The 19,186-nt window shown below is 27.0% G+C and overlaps 3 protein-coding genes and 1 long non-coding RNA gene across 9 annotated transcripts; 3 read left to right on the top strand and 1 right to left on the bottom strand.

The window, feature by feature from the left end:
* The first annotated feature begins 47 nt into the window (after positions 1-47).
* Positions 48-6,328, top strand: LOC105424099 (uncharacterized). Of its 2 annotated transcripts, none has more exons than XR_016139470.1 (6): positions 48-298; positions 418-480; positions 817-1,006; positions 1,123-1,199; positions 1,276-3,677; positions 3,855-6,328. It is a non-coding gene; the product is annotated as an uncharacterized LOC105424099 (long non-coding RNA). The 2 variants fall into 2 exon arrangements; XR_016139469.1 differs by having other exon boundaries at positions 49-298; positions 1,276-3,672.
* LOC105424101 (venom protease-like) lies at positions 3,704-5,615 on the bottom strand. The gene is made up of 4 exons (XM_089077985.1): positions 5,456-5,615; positions 4,696-5,034; positions 4,190-4,410; positions 3,704-4,015 (listed from the first exon to the last, which is right to left on the bottom strand). Exons 1-4 carry the CDS (start codon positions 5,613-5,615, stop codon positions 3,848-3,850), a joined length of 888 nt encoding a protein of 295 aa, XP_088934111.1. The 3' UTR covers positions 3,704-3,847.
* A 1,673-nt stretch (positions 6,329-8,001) lies between the features above and the next one.
* LOC105424100 (nuclear RNA export factor 1-like) lies at positions 8,002-15,230 on the top strand. Of its 2 annotated transcripts, XM_011634147.3 has the most exons (10): positions 8,004-8,212; positions 8,803-9,131; positions 9,211-9,294; positions 9,465-9,714; positions 9,818-10,011; positions 10,103-10,215; positions 10,611-10,647; positions 10,735-10,952; positions 11,082-11,250; positions 11,364-15,230. In XM_011634147.3, exons 1-10 carry the CDS (start codon positions 8,134-8,136, stop codon positions 11,808-11,810), a joined length of 1,920 nt encoding a protein of 639 aa, XP_011632449.2. In that variant the 5' UTR covers positions 8,004-8,133; the 3' UTR covers positions 11,811-15,230. The 2 variants fall into 2 exon arrangements, with proteins under 2 accessions (XP_088934109.1, XP_011632449.2); XM_089077983.1 differs by having other exon boundaries at positions 8,002-8,212; positions 10,611-10,952.
* A 238-nt stretch (positions 15,231-15,468) lies between these two features.
* LOC105424102 (uncharacterized) lies at positions 15,469-19,178 on the top strand. Of its 4 annotated transcripts, none has more exons than XM_089077980.1 (8): positions 15,469-15,971; positions 16,252-16,303; positions 16,436-16,501; positions 16,578-16,693; positions 16,881-17,153; positions 17,312-17,519; positions 17,605-17,825; positions 17,888-19,178. In XM_089077980.1, the coding sequence occupies exons 1-8, from the start codon at positions 15,904-15,906 to the stop codon at positions 18,921-18,923; spliced, it is 2,040 nt and encodes a 679-aa protein (XP_088934106.1). In that variant the 5' UTR covers positions 15,469-15,903; the 3' UTR covers positions 18,924-19,178. The 4 variants fall into 4 exon arrangements, with proteins under 4 accessions (XP_088934106.1, XP_088934107.1, XP_011632453.2 ...); XM_089077981.1 differs by having other exon boundaries at positions 15,470-15,898; XM_011634151.3 differs by having other exon boundaries at positions 15,470-15,898; positions 16,252-16,356.
* The last annotated feature ends 8 nt before the right edge of the window (positions 19,179-19,186 follow it).

Below are 19,186 nucleotides of genomic sequence, written 5' to 3'. Positions count from 1 at the left end.
CACCAGTGTATGCTTGCAGCAGCGTCTCTGGTGCGTAAGTGGAAGGGGAAAATCGCTGGTGTGGGGCTCGAATTCGCATCACTGGCTTGTAGGCGTGAAAGTGCAATCCTACACATATGAAAAAGACAAGGAAAGGAAAAGTGTAAAGAGAGATGACAGATATAACTCTATTCTGCTTCGATTTTCAACGGTTGAATTTTCTATGCAGTACGAAAAATGAAAATTGTAAAAATAGTCATTTTTTTTATTTATTATAATTTCTAGAAAAAAATTTTCTAAAAAAATATATCAATAAAAGGTATTATAAGAATTTTATATAAATTAATAATTAGTTAAAAATTAATAAAAATTGTTGCAAAATTAAGATAGGAATTATCTCTGTTTTCTATAAATAAAATATAAAATAATATGTTATAGATAACTCGGACATCTGAAATTGGACTAAAAAAGAGATATCTAAAGAGAGGTTAATTCTACAAGGTAATATCGGATGTCCGATAACTGTACATTTTGTTTAAAAAATCAATATGCTCTGTAGATTCAATGCGATCTCGTTATTTAAGAAGTAAAAATTATTCAGAATATCTTTGTCATAAATAAAATTTTTCAAGTAGAATTGCGCGTTTATGCTAACATCTTGAATATACAGAGTTAAAATCGAATAAGATGTCTTAAAGACATCTCTGTGGAAGACAAAAAGTATGTTACGGATGTTTTACATTCTCATTTTGGGCTTTGTATCGTTTGGAATTTAATTATTTAATCTGACTGTATGGAATATTAATTCCATATAATTGTTTAAGATATTATTTTTAGAGAAATTCTACGTACATGTCCCCTTAAAATATTCCATAAAATATATTTCGGAGAATAAATACGAATGGATAGATGCAGGTAGAAATTCAAGAATCGAGACAAAAGAGAGAAAATGGTAAAGTCGGAGAAAGCAAACCTTTGGTGGACAAAAGAGGCAGAGAATAGATAGAAGAAAATTAATGAAACACAGGTGGTATAAGATTTCCCGAAAATATCCAAAAATATGTTCTGAAACTGAAAGCTGCACATATAGAAAAGTCTATACTATAGCAAAGCCATAAAATATATTCATACTTTTCTACGTAGGTGGCCTTCAGTGATCATTTATCAAGTGAAGAATTCGTATTTGTTGGATGCTTTCAGAACGTCTTGTGCTATCCTTTGTATGTCACTTTTAATTTTTAAGTTTTACTACTTAAATTTTTTGTGCTATGACCCTAACGCAGGTAAAAATTCCAGAGTTATGGGACAAATAAGGGAAAACAGTAAAGATCAGAATAAGTTAGAATAGAAGAGGATAAAAGATCAAAAGCGATAGAAAATCGGCGAAAGAATAAAAGGAACGCAGGTAGCCAAAGACATCCTGAAAATATTCAGGAATGTGTTTAAGTAATATTTGTTTAAAACAATTTTCAGTTCAAAATTTTGATCATGATAAATAATTTAAAATAAGATGTCATAAAAATAAAATCCTTGCGTATCGTTAATTAATACTGACTATGTTTTAATATAGAAGATGATTGAAAAATTTTTAATACTAATAAATATTATTAATAGAAGATTTTTGCAGAAGTTTATTAATATAATTAATATAAAATTTTTATAATTCATAACAAATAAATATTCAGACAAATTTGTAGTTATTCTTAAAGAAGTTTAATGGAACCTTTTAAGATTTAATAATGTTTGCCAAAACAATTTCTACGTTAAAATATACAATAAAGAGTGGCAAATAAGTATTTTGGAATCAAAAGGTGTATATCATTATCAATTAATTATCATTATGTAATAATTTGATAACGTAATAAATATGTTTGTACTTACTTTTTATTCCTACTCGCATTCATATATGGAATCTTGATAAAATCTCCGATGTCATTAGTGATAGTACCTTTAAATGTTATTCTCAAAGTATAATTATTAGGAGGAAAAGCACAGAAACAAAAATTCAAATCGACCATTTCCAATTCATGGATATATGAAATATTAGATGTTATATATGTATTACGATTATGAGTTAACATGGCATTAGTTATATTCAAATTTACAGCAAATGTATGTACGTATTTTGTGTATTTTGTGTGATAACAAAGTTGACTCTACATTTTCCATAGAATATATCTCTTTCTGTATCTAATTCTAGTTCAATATTGTATGTTTTTGGTACTACATATTCAGATAAACGAAAATTGGCTGCATCATTATTTACAGTGTAGAATGTCTTACAGCATAGTGTGTGTCTTTATTTCCATTATGTGAAAAAGCCACAGGGAAGATAAGTATTAGATTTCCATATAATAACAGTTTTATTAACTCCATGATATAAATCTAAACAGATTTTTTATATATATGTAGATCCTTGATAGGAAAAAAATAAAATTATACTCTCTTAATAAACTAGGAACGTTCAATTTTTATCGTAAGATACAATTTACAATTTAGTATTGAAACAAATATTTCTCTATTTTTGTGAGGATTTCTTAATTATTATAAGCAATGTTAAATATTTCTAATGTTCAAAAACCAATCGAATTATTTGAAAATTTTCATTGTGATATGTTCTTTTGGTATAATTTTAAAGAAAATATTTCTTGAAATTATTCTTGTATTCTATACGTCTATCTGCGTTTATCATGTATTTAATGAATAATATAGTTTTTTTTCGAATTGCTTGTCAGATAGATATATAAAAAATAGATATATAAAATAACTTATAACTTATTACAAATAGGCACTTACTGTTATATGTAGTCGATGATGAGGATCACGATCTTTTTGCTTCGATAATTCGCTATAAAATAATAAGTTTATCAACAAACATCAATATTATAAAGAGAATCATAATAATAAGGGTAAAGTAAAGGGTAAAGTTGCTTTCCTCTTGTATTGTTTTAAGCATCATGATACTTAAAAACTTTGGTCATAAACATTCTGATAATTAATTGGTCATAAACACATTAATTATGATATAATTAATTTCTACAATTTATTACTGTTTTTTTTCAGACAGATATAAGTTTTTGCTCAATGTATATTTATTGTAGACATTAATATTCCTCATACTAAAACTCAACTATGTAATGCATTTTATTTTATGTGTGTGTGTGTGTGTGTGTGTGTGTGTGTGTGTGTGTGTGTGTGTGTGTGTGTGTGTGTGTGTGTGTGCGCGCGCGCGTGTATGTGCGTGCGCTATCAAATTATTAATATTATAATATTTTGATACTTATATTATAAACATTATTACATAGAAATGCATGATAATTTAGCTTGCAAAATAGAAATATAAATCGACTGTACGTAGTTTTATGTAGCGTTTTTAGTTGTGTCAGTAACGTTGTTAATTTTGTGTTATCCTTCTCTATTATTTTCAGAATGTTTTTACAAGTTAGTTGCGCGTTACCTATAATCTTTGCGTATTGTTGTTCGATTTCTCCGATGTATTCTTGCAATTATTGATATCTGATTTCCAATTCTTTTACGCCTAACTTTATTATTAGTTTTCACGATGATTCAACTTGCTTCATTTGACTGATTTCGTCGAAATAAATTCCCAGTCATACGCTTGTTGGGATCTGTTCGATGTGACAATTGAAAACTTATCAATTAATTAATGCTGCAATCCAACAAACTTATATAGTAAGGTTTGCGAAAATAATTATATTAAATATACCTTTCACATAACCTTTCTTATAATTATATTTTCTTAGCACAGTGTTACGAAAAACATACATAGTTAATATACATTTTTACTTATTTTTTTTTAATATGATATGTATACTAATATCAAACTTATTAATATGTAGATATTCTTCTAATAGATATTATTCCTCGTAACTGCATGAATCCAATTTATATATTGAGAGACCCTGGTAAATACGCCAGGGAATTTGCCTGGGCAAAATGCATCTCCGTAACTGACAATACCGATTTGAAGATCCTGGCCATCCTTCGTTACAATAAGAGGACCGCCACTGTCACCCTAAAAACAAGACAACAATTAAATAATAAATCTAAGAAAAAAGTTCTTTGAATTTTATTGGTCATCTTTTACGGATCAATGCGTAAAACAATTTAAGTTCATATTTTTTATTTATAATTTTGATATAATTATTTATAATTATTTCTAATTATTATTTACTAGTAATTATTTTACCTGACAAGCGTCTCGTCCTGATCCTGAGGCCGTACAAATGTGGTTAAAGGTGGTGTGCCAGTACTGTTTGCACTCATCATTTCCTATAATCGTCATCGCAGCATACTTTAGTCTTGACGAGCCTCTGCTAGACGGACTCTCTTTTCCCCAACCGATTACAAAAGCATTTTCATTTGCAAAGGTGTTAGCTTCATAGGCGAGTTTTATAGGCTGTATAGTGTCTAAAAAAATTTTATATAATACTTAATTATTTCTTAGAATCAATTTTGCGGTATAATACACATTTATAATACTTTTCTTATATATTAAAATATATAAAAATATTAAAGATTATAAAAGACACAAAATATGTATTTTTTTGTATTGAATTGAATCTTCTACATTCATGAAAATAATTGTTCAAATTGTTATGTTAATGTTCTAACGTACTTTTTCTGTAGAATAATTAAATAATATCGATGTATAAAAGAAGGAGAGAAGAGAAATATTAATTTAAATGTACTTACACGAAAAAGGAATGTCTTTTGGCATATAGAGCAACGCAATATCATTGTGAGCATTTGTATACGTCGGATGTATGTACGCTTGAGTCGTAATCATCGACACTCCGGGGCCATTAAGGTAATCATATCCTACGTTAGATTTGTCGATGATACCAAATACTACAAAGAATTTTTGTGGATATTTCGCTGCGCAATGGGCGGCTGTAAGAACCCATCTTTTGGATATAATGGTGCCGCCACATTGTCCGATTACTCCATTACCCACGAGTCGATGCACCACCGCCATATACGGAAAATCTCCAAGTTTGGCGAATTTACCACCTGCTATTCTTTCCGGTATTTCTGCCGTTATTTTAAGAAAAATGTCAATATAGTAAATGTCAGTGTAATAACAAAACGTTTATTTCGATAAAAGTATATTATATTTGAATGTCATATATAAAATTGTATATTTTCCTAAAATATATTATTCAGCTATGTAATTTATGTTATCGCAAGATCGTCGTTGGATTACAAAAATTAGATTATCACTATATTTGAATTTAAAATGTTCAATATAGATAAGTTAATATAAAATATAAATAACAAGTAATCATTAAATTATATATGTTGTAAAATTATATATGTTGTAAAATTATATATGTTGTAAAATTATATATGTTGTAAAATTATATATGTTGTAAAATTATATATGTTATAAAATTATATATGTTGTAAAATTAACCAAGACAATTTTAAATATACATAAGATTTTGTTGCTTACCATTATTATCAATTGAATAGCCGTATGTATCGGCTGTTCCAGAGTTTGTATTTATGACCTGAAGGTATTGACTTTGAGTATATTGGCATATTGTTAAGCCAATTAGAGCATACAGTACAACCGTAGGGTATAGAAATATCTTCGAACTTGCAAGAGACATGATTATTCATGACTTCAGTGCGCTGTTCCTACAAATATGTTAATGATTATAATTAGATTTTAGGATTAAAGATTTTAATGGCATAAGGTAGTTTTTAAAGGATGCAGAAATTCTGGAAAATATTATTACAAAAACGTGTGATACTGTTGCTTGAAAAGAACATATACACTATTTTCAATTTTTTATAAGCAACGAAATATTACATGATCTTGAAAAAATGTATTTATTTCTTTACACTTATTGTATTGTTCAAGCAAGAAATCAGAATTTTTGTTTGTTGAAATGTTGAAGTATAAAATATGAAATATAAGAATATTGAGATTTTCTTTCCAGAACTTAAGAAACGAGTTGTTTTAGTAATTCCTTAAATACAAATTCCTTATATCAATATTATTAATCTCACTCACCTTTAACTAATTACCAGTCGCAGATTATAATTTTGATAAAAAAAGTTTGTTACCCCGATAAAAATTTAATGTGCAACTGTTGTTAATATCCGTTTCGTTGGTAATATATAAGACATGAAATGAGGTCATCGAAAAAAATTAATTTAAAGAAAGATTAGAAATCAATTTAAAAACAAAATTACATTAAAATAATAAAAGTTTTATTAAAAAAAAAGACTCCTGACTGCTGCCTAAAGTGAGTTATATTAAACACAGATTATAAAAAATAAAACATTAATAAAAAAGTAATTAAATAAAAAAAATAAATTTGAAAAGATTAAAAGTCAATTTAAAAGCAAAATTATATTTAAAAAAAGATTAAAGAAACAAAAGAAAATAAAATAATAATTAAATAAAAAAATAAATAAAAAAAAATTAGAAATCAATTTAAAAACGAAATTACATTAAAATAAAGTGAGTTATATTAAACATAGATTAAAAACAATTAAATAAAAAATATTTAAAAAAAATATTCCCAATTGCTGCTAAAACTCTAAAAAATTAAAACACAAAATAAAAGAATTAAAATTATTAAAAAATTAAAAATAAAGAGGATCGACTTAAGAAAATTAAAGTATCCATCACAACTTGTATTTCTCTCTCTCTCTCTCTCTCTCTCTCTCTCTCTCTCTCTCTCTCCTAACGATAAAAAACAATGAAAAAAGAAATATTTATGGTTTCCTAAACATATTCCTGAATATTTTCAGGACATCTTGGACTACTTGCATTCCATAAACATATTCATATTTTCCTACGTAAGTGGCCTTCAGTGATCATTTATCAAGTGAAGAATTTGTATTTCTTGGATGTTTTCAGAACATCTTTTGTGCGTTACTTTTAATTTTTAAGTTTCACTGCTTAAGTTTTTTGCCATAGCTATAGCCCTAACGCAGGTAGAAATTCCAGAGTTTTCTATCTCCGACTTTACCATTTTTTCTCTTTTATCGATTCTTGAATTTCTATTTACATCTATTCCTATTTATTCTTCAAAATATATTTTATGAAATATCTTGAGGAGATATGTAAATAGAATTTCTTAAAAATAATATCTTAAACAATTAATTTGATACAGTCAGATTAAATAATTAAATCCCAGACGACATAAAGCCCAAAATAAGAATGTAAAACATTTTTATAATCTTATAATATATCTTTTTGCTTGTCTTCCGCAAAGATCTCTTTAAGACATCTTATTACCTAATTTTAACTTTGTATATACAAGATGCTATAAACGCGCACTTGAAGAACTTTATTTATGATAAAGATATTCTGAATAATCTTTACTTCTTAAATAATGAAGTTGTATTGAACTTAGCAGAGCATATTGAGATTTTTTTTGAACAGAATGTATGTCATACAATTACTGGATGTCCGATTATCTTATAAAATTAATCTTTCTTTGGATATTTCTTTTTTAGTAGTAATTTTAGATGACCGAGTTATCTAAAACATATTATTTTACATTTTACAAAAATAAAGATAACTCCTATTTCAATTTTGCGACAATTTTTATTAATTTTTCATAATAACTTTTTCATAATATATCAAGTTATATAAAATTTTTATAATACTTTTTATTGATATATTTCTTTAGAAAATTTTTTTCTAGAAATTATAGTGAATAAAAAAAATGTCTATTTTTACGATTTTCATTTTTCGTACTGCATAGAAAATTCAACTGTTGAAAATCGGAACAAAATGTTATATCTGTTATTTTTTTTTATCACTTTTCTTTTCCTTACCTTTTTGCGAATCACCAGACGGATTGGACATCTCTGCACATGCATACGGAGCGAATCGTCGGCTTGAGGTCTGTTCTACAATGCGTCGTGTGTCAGTGTCATAGGTCATGAATCGTAAGAACGGGCCAATCACAATTAAATATTCTTCCTATATTCGTCTGTGATTGATCAATTCTTGTGGCTTACGGCTACGATACCGCATGCGACGTATTGTAAAACAAACTTGAGCAATTTGTAAAATCGTGTTTAGAAAGTGAGATTAAGTGGAACATAATTGCACTCCTTTGATGTCGGTAGATAGTTTTTTTCAGATTTGTATTACTTTTGAAGATGATGCCGTGGAAGTTAAACAAATCAAAAATGTGGGATAATCACAACATCCGAGGAAATGAGAACAAGAGTTATTTCCGTAAGTATTTTCACATTTTACGGTTTCTTCTCAGCTTTTTTCTCAGCTTTCTGTCTTATATCAAGCATATCTCTTTGATATACAGTCCGACAATAGTAAATATCGAGTCATCTTCCAATATTGGTTTGCTTAGATGTAGTTCATTTATGACTATGGCTAGTAGAGCCGGTTGAGCAATCGAGAAAATAAGATACATGAGAAAAAAAAGAACGTTAAATTCGTGAATACTTTGAGTGAAAGAGAAAGCATTTTTTAGATCTAGCACTAAATATAATATTCAGGCCTTTAATTCTTAAATCTAAACTGTATAAGTATCGCATACGAAAATCTATATTGTGTTTTATAAATTCTAAAATTTTCATATGCAATATTTTTCGAGAATAAAACTTCTGTCCCATTATGAGATGAGATTATTACAAAATGTCGATAATGATTTAAATAGATATGACATGGATTCTTGGCATAATTAGAGGTTGCCAAGAATAAAGAATCCCTATTTATTAAAGAAGTTAAACATGAAATGTTTTGCTATTGAAATAATTATTATACATATTTTCTAATTTTATCATTTTATCATTATACTCCTCTAGGTCATGATAACATTAGAAGGAATAATGATGGATCTAATATTGGTCCCATTAAGCATTGCATATCATTTAAGAATGAAAGATTTAACAATAGAGAAATGTGGCATAAATTACCACTGATGAATTTTAAGAATAGTTTTCTGACTGGCTCAAACAAAGATTCAAGACAAGTGATAATTATTCCAAGAGATAGGGATCAAGAAAACAGAGCTTGGCAAATCATGTCTCAAAGGAGAAATAATTTTATGCCGAACAGAAATTTAAAAAGAAGTCAATCAGATTCTATATCGCATTCTCTTCCTGTGGTAAACTCCAATTATTATAGAATTATTGTAAGTATAGTTCTCTAACCATATAATATGTAATTATATATATATGGATTTATTGTAAATTCTTGTTTATATATTACAGATACCATATGGTTCTAAATACAAGAAAGATGATGTAATAAGATCCCTATTGAATTTTATGGCTCAAATCTTTGTTCCTATAATGGTTAGTAACACTTTTTTTATAAAAATTTTTTTATTTAATGTTAGTTTAATATTGATATATTATCATATGTGTGTAATATAAATCTTGTATAATAATAGAGTTATATAAATGATATTACATACAAAATGTTGTTTGAACTCTTGCATTTGAAACAAAAAATTTATTTATAGTATAAGGTGATGGGAATGGAAGCTAGTTTCTATGTAGATGATTTTAAGATGGCAAATGCATTGGTAAACTGTGATCGCAAGATTATAATGACTGATGGGTTTAAATTGCAAGTAAAACTAGGGCAACGTAAAGAATTTCCGATATGTGAGATTAATGACAAGTTGAAGGAACGATTAAAGCAAGCAATGGAAAAGAGATACATCCGAGAGACAAATGCTTTAGATTTGTCCAAATTTCATCTAGATCCAGGTAGAAATAACATTTTAAATATATTAAAGACAATAATACATTCAAAGACTTATTGATTAATGTAATCCTAAAATTAAAATTTACAATTATGCTTGTTTTACAGATCTTGTCTCTGATTATTTTTGTGCATTGTTTCATCCTGATATATTGATGACTGTGTTAAATATTGTGGCCGAATATATACCGAATTTGGAAATCTTAAACTTAGAAGATAACAAATTACAGAATATCGAAAGACTTAGTGTATTAAGTGATAAATTCTTAAAATTGAAAATTTTTTACATTGGTAAAAACAAAGTGAGTATAACATATACAGAGTGAATGTGAAAATATGTATTGCATTATGTTCTATTTTGACTAGTCAAATTTTATTAATTTACTTACATAGATCAGAGACATCCAGCAGCTTGATTCCATTAAGAATCTGGAACTCAGTGAATTGAAGTTAACTGGGAATCCCGTGTGCTACAAATATAAGTCTCGGCAAAGTGATTATGTTAGGTAACGTATCGTTTGAATGTAATTTTTTTTTTTTTTACCTAAAACAGAGAAACAAAATAAGAATAATATGATGATATGTTTGCAGAACGGTATCAGCAGCAATTTCATTACATTTTATTTTACATTTTATTTTTTATGTATTTTATTTAATTCACTTAGCTAAAAAGTTTTTAAATAATTCTTTAGTAGTTTAATTTGGGTTTGCCATAAAAATATGGTTAAAAATATGGTTAAATTACGCATATTTTTTCATTTTTGTTTTTAATTTTATCAAATACTATCGTGCGCAATTAATTTTCTTGAAGTATTTCAGATAAATTGCATGCCTTTTTTATCAGTTACCAAAACTTGTATTTTTTTTTTCGATCCATGTGGAGTTTTTTTTCCAATTATAGTGATGTCCGGAAGCGATTCCCAAAACTAATGCATTTAGTGAGTATCATATCATTCATTGTTAGATACGCATATATCAAAAATAATATCTTTTCGTGTGACACAAGTTTTTATTATGTTTTACAGGATGGCATGGAATTGCCACGACCGATCGTCTTCGATGTAGATGAAACTAAAATTCCCCCATCACAGAGAATATTTGTTACCGATGTCACAGCGCGAGAGATTGCGGGCGGTTTTTTGCAACAGTATTTCACGGTATTCGATAGTGAGAATCGCCAAGCCTTACTTAATGCATATGACAAAGATGCTTGCTTTAGTATGACTATAACCGATTCTTACAAGTAAGTATTATGTATATTGCTACGTTCTTTGTTTTCTTTCTGAAGAATATTTGTACATGTCTCAATAATATTCGTGGTATTGAGTCCGATTAATTTATTTTATATTATATATAATTGTTTTTGTTGGAGATTAAATGGATATTTTATGGAAAATCGGAATTTATTGAAAATAAATGACACGAACAAAAGACACAAGTTATTGAAACAGGGTAGATTACCCGTAGTTTCTCTATTATCAGAAATGTCACGAACAAGGCATTTGCTAAATACTTTTACTATGGACATCTCTCTTGTTACAGTAAGTAGTTTTTATTGTTATGGATGATATGTTGTCATATATTGTCATGGTTGATATAAAAGATGATAATATAATAGCTTATCTATTATAATTTATTTCTTATCTATTTGCAGCAAGCAATGATGTTCATCACACTAACGGGTTATTTCCAAGAGCTTAACAACAGGGATGAACCGATTCGCCATTTCAATCGGACATTCATGATCGTTCCGGAAAGTGATGGATACTGTATTCGGAATGAGCAGTTGCATATCAGTCAACCGCCTGAGGCGCAACTGAAGCAACTACGTCAGCAATTGAATCAGCAGTTAAATAATCAGCAAACTCAGCAGACACCTGTGGTAGAAGTCGGAGAAGTCACAGGAGTCGCGATGACAATGGAACCCAGCGAGGAGATAAAACAGCAGATGACAGTAACGTTAAGTCAACAAACGACTATGAATCTGGAATGGAGCTTGAAATGTTTACGAGAAATGGGGTGGAACTACGGGAACGCACTCTCCGCTTTTCAAGAATTTTATAAATGTGGACAGATACCACTAGAAGCGTTCACGAAGTAGATACATGTGTGAGTATATAATACTCATCACTATGATAATGACTAGTAAAAAAGGAGAGAATAAATTTCTTATAGAGTCTCAAACTCCATTTCAGATCATTCCGTTTATTTAGTTTTTTTTTCTTTTTTTGTGTATTGGTACACTTTTTGACATTAGAATCTGAACCAAAAGCATTTAGGTCTTGTTTTTTGTCAATTTTGTATCTCTTTGTATAGCAATAAAATGTATTTCTTAATTTTTACGAGGAGATGACTTTTATCTCCTTTTCCCAGTATTTACTGGAAAAAGGAAGGAAATATGTTAATACATATTAGTATAGTTTCTTTAAAAAAATATTTATAGATATAGATAATATATTTCTGAAAATGAGACAAATGACTTTGTTAAGTAAAATAAAATAACAATAATGCACATTTTATATTCTTAGAAAAGCTGTTAAAAATCATTTACAATTTCGATAATAGAGGACATCATATTGAGTTTTTTTTTATTTTTATTTATTTTATTTTATTTTATTGATTTATTTGATTTTTAACAATTTTCAGTGTTACACATTACGATATTACGATTATTTAATGGTACATTATAAAAGTTTTTGTATAATTACTTGTTACAGAACTATGTTATGCCATAAGTTTGTTTTTTTTTTGGAATTACAAGATAGTTTACAAAATAGTAGAAGAAAAGGTGTTATTTAAATGTATATATATATATATATATATATATATATATATATATATATTGTAATAGAATATGAATTTTTAGGGATATGTATGGTGATTTCGATCATCAAATTTGAGGAAATCTTGAGAAATAACAGACTGAATTCTCAAAAATTATTTTATTGGCTATTTTTATTATTTTTGTTTGTTTTGTTTTTGTTTTTATTATTATTATTGGTGTTTTTATACCGATAGACATACAATGTATATAAATTGAAACAAAGATTATAAATGCATTTAACGATAAGTCGCATTACTAATTAATATGACAGTACAATATCACATATAAGAAATATTTTTTTGTTATAACTTTCCAGACTTCAAATTTTGCATAGTATAAAATAATGAAAAAATGTCATCTATCTGTCTATAGAGAAAGAGAAATTAATTTGGCATTAAAATTAGAATACTTATTTAAAATTATAGTAACAATATATCAGAAATAAAAAATACTCAGTATGTAAAACGTTACATAACATCATAGATTCAAAAGCATTTAGTACATCATAATTTCTAAATTTTCATTAATTTAATTGCTTCGAAAAGTATGAAAAAATAGAAGTATTATATATCATAATATCTCTAGCATTTTGCCGGTTGGTTAATTATTTCGTATACCGTATACTGTACTTAGTGACATTAAATATTACAGAAAGCTTTAGATTTCTTTAAAAACATTTACAGATAAGACACAAATAAGAGTGATATCTTTTCGATATTTTTTTATTTGAAAAAGGAAAAAGACAAAAAATTTTATAAGATTTTTTATATTACATAAAAGAGTATTCTAATTATGTTACAAAAAATAAAGTATCTTTATCTTTCTTTCTAAGAAGATGATTGTTAGTCATACTTTTAAGAATGTAATCTATTGTCTCTGTTCTATTTAATGTCACTATATAATAAATGTACAAAGTATATATTTATATATACATGCGTTACATATATGTCGAATAGATTTAAAAGAAATACAGTATCTGTTGTACATTTCAAATTAGATTTTTAAGAGATAAAGATTTGTATTCTTTCTACTAAGTGGATTTTATTACGCATGATAAAAATGAAATTTTACTGCATTTTAAATTTATAAAAATCTTGAGTATATTTTACTCTACAGCAAACAAATTCTAAAGAAATGGTACAAAGTAGAAAGTATAATCAAACAGTTTTTTAAAATTATGTTATTCAATACACGTATATTGCTGTTTAATTTACTTCTATAAATTTATTCAACAGAAGTGGTATATAACTACTACATAGATAGCATCAGGATGTATTCAATTCATATTTTCATTAGGCATATAATATTTAAATAAGATAGAATTTATTTACATTATGAGTATAAATTATTCTATATTGGCATATTCATATGATAAATTAATTTTGCATTAATTAATTAATTAATTTTATATATATATATATATATATATATATATATATATATAATGGTTCAGTTTTGTCATTTAAAATACGATTTGTATTTTTTGCATCACACTCACACATACATTGACAGGACAATGAGAAACTAAGGACACTCTTTATCAGGATGATTTAATTCTGATTATGCCAACTGTATCTATGCCAAATCATATCTTGATTCCTACTTCGAAGTTCAAGGATACACTATATGTCGGGAGACGAACTTATTTCAGTTCGAATCCTAAATATTATATGATATGTGTTGCATTAAGAGGGAAATCTCAATTCTGTCGAGGAATATAAAGTTCGTTAGAACGAAGTGGACAACTCTCTACGATATTTGCAACAATTGATTAAACATTACAGCCTATATCCCACGATATATGCGTGTAGTTTATATCATTACAATAGGAATAATATGTCTATATCTCATTCGTCCCTGTCTTTTGAATTAAGAAATACTGCATATATTTAAGATGCAGAACTGATCTTTGATGTGGGTGCGTTGTCGAACGTACATAATCATTTCAATCATACAAAAGTGAAACAAAATGATTTATACTCATATATTGTAGCAATTTAGAAAAAATAGCATGTAGCATTTATGTATTTTGATATTTGGATGATAATAGCGCAAAGTATTAAAAAGAACCGTCGTTTACATTTTTTTTTAAATTTAGAATATATAAATATATTATAGTTATGATTGAAAAACAATTGTTCCTTATGTATTTATAGAAATGTGATACAAATATTATCGAATTACTATGTATGTAATTAATGATATAGGAGTATAAGTCTTACACAAAAATGTTATTATTGAGTTTATTATGTTATTATTGAGTTTTATGTGTTAAAAATTTTCTATTAAAGATTAAGAATGTATTACTCATATAAACAATACATGGCTGTGTAATACAAAGAAAAAAAGATTTAAGCAATAAATATTTGTTTAATGTTAAAAATTTAATCTAAAAAACTTAGCACTTGTTTATAGAAATTTGTATCTTAATTCATTTGTTTTAATTTATTACTATAAAATACTAAGTATATTTTAATAATAATATAGGAGTGCCAAGTTTTTTGGTATTAAATTTTTTACAAATTTTCCTTTCAAATTATATTATATGTTTTCTTACATTACCTGTTGTAATTGTAATGAGATATATTCTATAATTGTAATCATATGGTACTTCAATTATATAAGTATATTAAATATAACACTTTGTATATAGGAGAAAATACTAATTAATAATAAAAGAATTATATTTTGTAATAATTTATTTTGAATTGATATTAGTCTTTTCAACTGCTCTTTCTAAATAATTCTCTATACACTTTTTCATTCTTAACTGATATAATCCCTTGATGCAATCACTTTTGTAAAAGTGTTCAATATCATTTTACAATAAATTATAGAATAAGTTTTGAAATAATATCCCCTTCTCTCTTTGCTGCTGCGCGAGCGAGTGGTGTGTGTGTGTGTGTGTGTGTGTGTGTGGTGTGTGTGTGGTGTGTGTGTGTGTGTGGTGTGAGGAGGGAGTTTGTTTTCTGTTCCTCTTACACTGAGTTGTACTGAAATTTTCTATCTCGCTTTTGTTAAATCTCAGATATATATATATCAAATATGTATATTTCATTTTAAGTACAAGAAGTGTACACTAATTCAAGTATAAAAAAAAACACTATCAAACATGGTTTTTTAATAATTCAAAATAAAGGATCACGAGAAAGTAACATGAATTTTATCTTTTTCTATCTAATTTTCTAAAAAATTTTATGATTAATAAATTTATATTTCCTTAATTTCGCAAGATATCTCGGTATTTTACGACAAAATAAAAGAGGAAAAATGATATATGTATTACTTGCATAGTTTATAGTGAATTAATAATAATAATGGAAGTGAACAGCATCGACGAGGAAGACGAGGATGTTGTGATACAAGTACGATGAATTCGTTTCTTAATCTTATCAATGTGATTAAAGAAATTACATTTATTATCACAAACAAAAAGAGGTTATGTTTTTATTCATATATGCATGTTTCTCTATTTTCTCCAAAATTAAGATTGAGAATATAAAAGGATTTTCATTTTGATAATGTGGTTTCTTTAGTTTAATTAAATATATAATTTTTATATCAAAGACATTAATTTGCAAGTTGCAAAGATAGTTAAGAATCATAAAGAATAGACAAGAATGAATATAAAATGAACAAATAATGAAGATAAAAACTGAATAAACAATGAAGAAACATAATTAAGTGAGAATATTATTTAAAAATCATTATGTTATAGGGTGGTGCTCTTCATGAACATTTGTCAAAATTGGGTTATACTGACTTCGAGAGTATGTCCATGCCTAAGAGAACATATTTCGAAAAAAAACATTATTTAAATATTGTAAATTTTTATATTAAACATATATAAAGCACATGAAAGATTCATCTCTGATAAATTACATGTAACTATTTTTTTCTAGGATATTAGAAATATTGTGAAAAGGATTTATACAAAATTATTTTCTCTTTATTCCTGGATAGCACAGGTATGCTTTAAAAGTATTTTAAAAGAAATTATATAATTATGAGATATAAATGTTTCTTGTAATTTATTCTTTGCAGGAAAAAAATATTTCTGAAAAACAGTTGAAAGTTATTTTGAATGCAGATACTTTATTAAACGATCATTTTTCTGTGATTAACAGCTTTGTAACCAAGTGCAATAATAGATCTAAAAAGTAATAAAATTTTTTAATATTATAAAAGCTATTATATATATGTAAGAAGTATTCTATAAAGTATTCTTATGCTGAGATTTATTTTTTGCTCTTTTATTTTCATACAAACAATTATTTTGTAACAATATAAAATCGATTGGGAATCAATGTGTTTTCTGAATTAACATTGAAATTACTTAATTTGCAGAATAATGTTGCAAGAATTAATTATGACAGGAGTTGTATTAGTCTCTTCAATCTATGTTTCATTGTACAGATACAAGATATTATCAGCATTATTTATATCATCAATTTGTTGCGTGGGTTATATAAAATATTTGCGTTTTTATGCAAATAGAAACTTAGAAAATATTGTATTATTACAAAATGAACTTTTTGTCTTATGTAAAGAAGGTCTTAAGATTTTACAACGTGATTATAAAATAAAATTGGATTCTGAAACATGTCTTCAACAATTTTCGTAAGTTTACAACTTTCATATAAATTAAAAATATTAATTTCTATACGCGCGTGCGTGTGTGTGTAGATGTGTATATTTAAATGTATAAAATGTATATATTTAAATGTATAAACACTGTAGTATAAATAATGTTCTCTTTTTTTCTCTGTTTGTACTAGTCATTTCTTAGATGAAAAATTACAATACTTAGAATCTCTGAGAGATATTTTAATAAAATTTATGAAAAATATTTCCTGCACATATTATGAATGTTCACTATCAATTGCAAAATTGCTACCACCGGACATACTTAATGAAGAATTATTTACGAAATTCGAGCATAACTGGTTTAAAGAATCTGGCGAAATCAATCACCAAGAATTAAAAGTAAATAAATGATGGAATTTTGAAATAACATATTTTAATGATATATTAAGACATTTACTATATATTTTTACGTTATTTTTTATAGAAATTGTATCACACCTATCTTTTAGTACAGTCAGAAATGTTGTATTTATTAGCTATTGCATATGACAGTGATACTTGGATATATTCCTGCCAGAAGATTCCTGAAACAAAATTAACGAATATAATTTATATTTTACCTAAAAAATTGGCAATGTATAAAGTTAAATTATCAGAAGTTATTAACGCTTATCGTACTTGCAAAATAGAACCAGTTCGATATAAGTAAGTTGGAAGATATTTGTTTATGTTTATTGCAATGGATAACATCATAATTTTTTTATTAGGACACGGGACAGAGTTAAGTGGCACGATCCAACTGTCCAATTAGATTTGGCATCATATAAACTACAATTGGCCTACAATCAAATTTTTTCAATATTTAAAAATATTGATGATTGTATTAATCAGGAAAATGCTATCGATAATGAAACAGTTGATACATTAATGCAAAAGTTGGATAAAGCATTCAAGGAAATTTACACAGCTAAAAATTTAGCAGAATTTGTTGTTATGTTGATAGCGAGATCGCGATTCAATGATTTGAGAAGTAGTCAACCTACAGCTGATAGTATTGCAATAAATGAAAATTCTGATTTGCCAATAATCATTGATTCGGATCCGGAGATCCTTGATGAGGTATTTGAAGAGTATATAAAAGAAGAATATTTAAATCCGTCAGATGAAACTATGGACGAATATTCGTTAGAGCAAAAAAAGCTGGATAAGCTTCTAGCGAAAAGTTTCATGAGCGAATTGAAAGAAGCTTTAGTCGATAAACATAAGTCTATGTCGGAACGAGAGTCTAGAGCGCTACAACGTCTACATAAAGATATATCAAAGAATCTTGCATCGAGTATGGAAGACAATGCAAATAAGGACTATCAGATTATACCTGTTCCACCACCAATGCCTTCTTACAAAATATGGTCAACACCATCGAGCGATATTGATTCAGATTGCAGGAAAGTGACTTCTCCTATTCGTAAGATAGAAAATAATGATTCGTCTATTCAAGAAAAATTCAACGAATCAAATGAAGAAAACAATGTAAATCCTGTAAAAGCGCTGAAACGTGATATTTATAATATATCATTCATCGAAGACTGCAACAATCAAGATGAAGAATCTGTTACATCCTTACCACAGATTCTTCTTGAAACTCAAGCCACGCGGTTCGTCACAAAACTACCACCACCTTTTCTTCAAGAGGAAACGTTCATAGGAAGCGGTGAGAATTCTGAGGATGAGATCATAAGTGACACAAGCGATGATGAGACAGACAAAAAAACTATTAGTAATAAAGAAATCATACATTCGTGATATTTGACATTGATTAATTTTCTCCTTTTTATATTTCATATCATTTTTTTTTACATGTTTTGAATGACATATCAGCGATAGCGATGTGAAATATATAGATGCGCCAACAGACTTTGATTTATCTAAAAATGGCTTGGAAGTTTTCTAATTGATTATAATCCATTTTTAGAGGCACCTTTTATTGATAAAGAGGATTCAGAATATGTCAAACGAATGTATGTCATACATTAAACATTTATATTCCATGTAACTTAATGCTTGCT

This window comes from Pogonomyrmex barbatus, unplaced genomic scaffold (genome assembly GCF_055798465.1).
Source record: "Pogonomyrmex barbatus isolate J1 unplaced genomic scaffold, ASM5579846v1 scaffold21, whole genome shotgun sequence".
Classification (NCBI taxonomy): domain Eukaryota; kingdom Metazoa; phylum Arthropoda; class Insecta; order Hymenoptera; family Formicidae; genus Pogonomyrmex; species Pogonomyrmex barbatus.
This window is presented reverse-complemented; position numbering and strand designations above follow the sequence as displayed.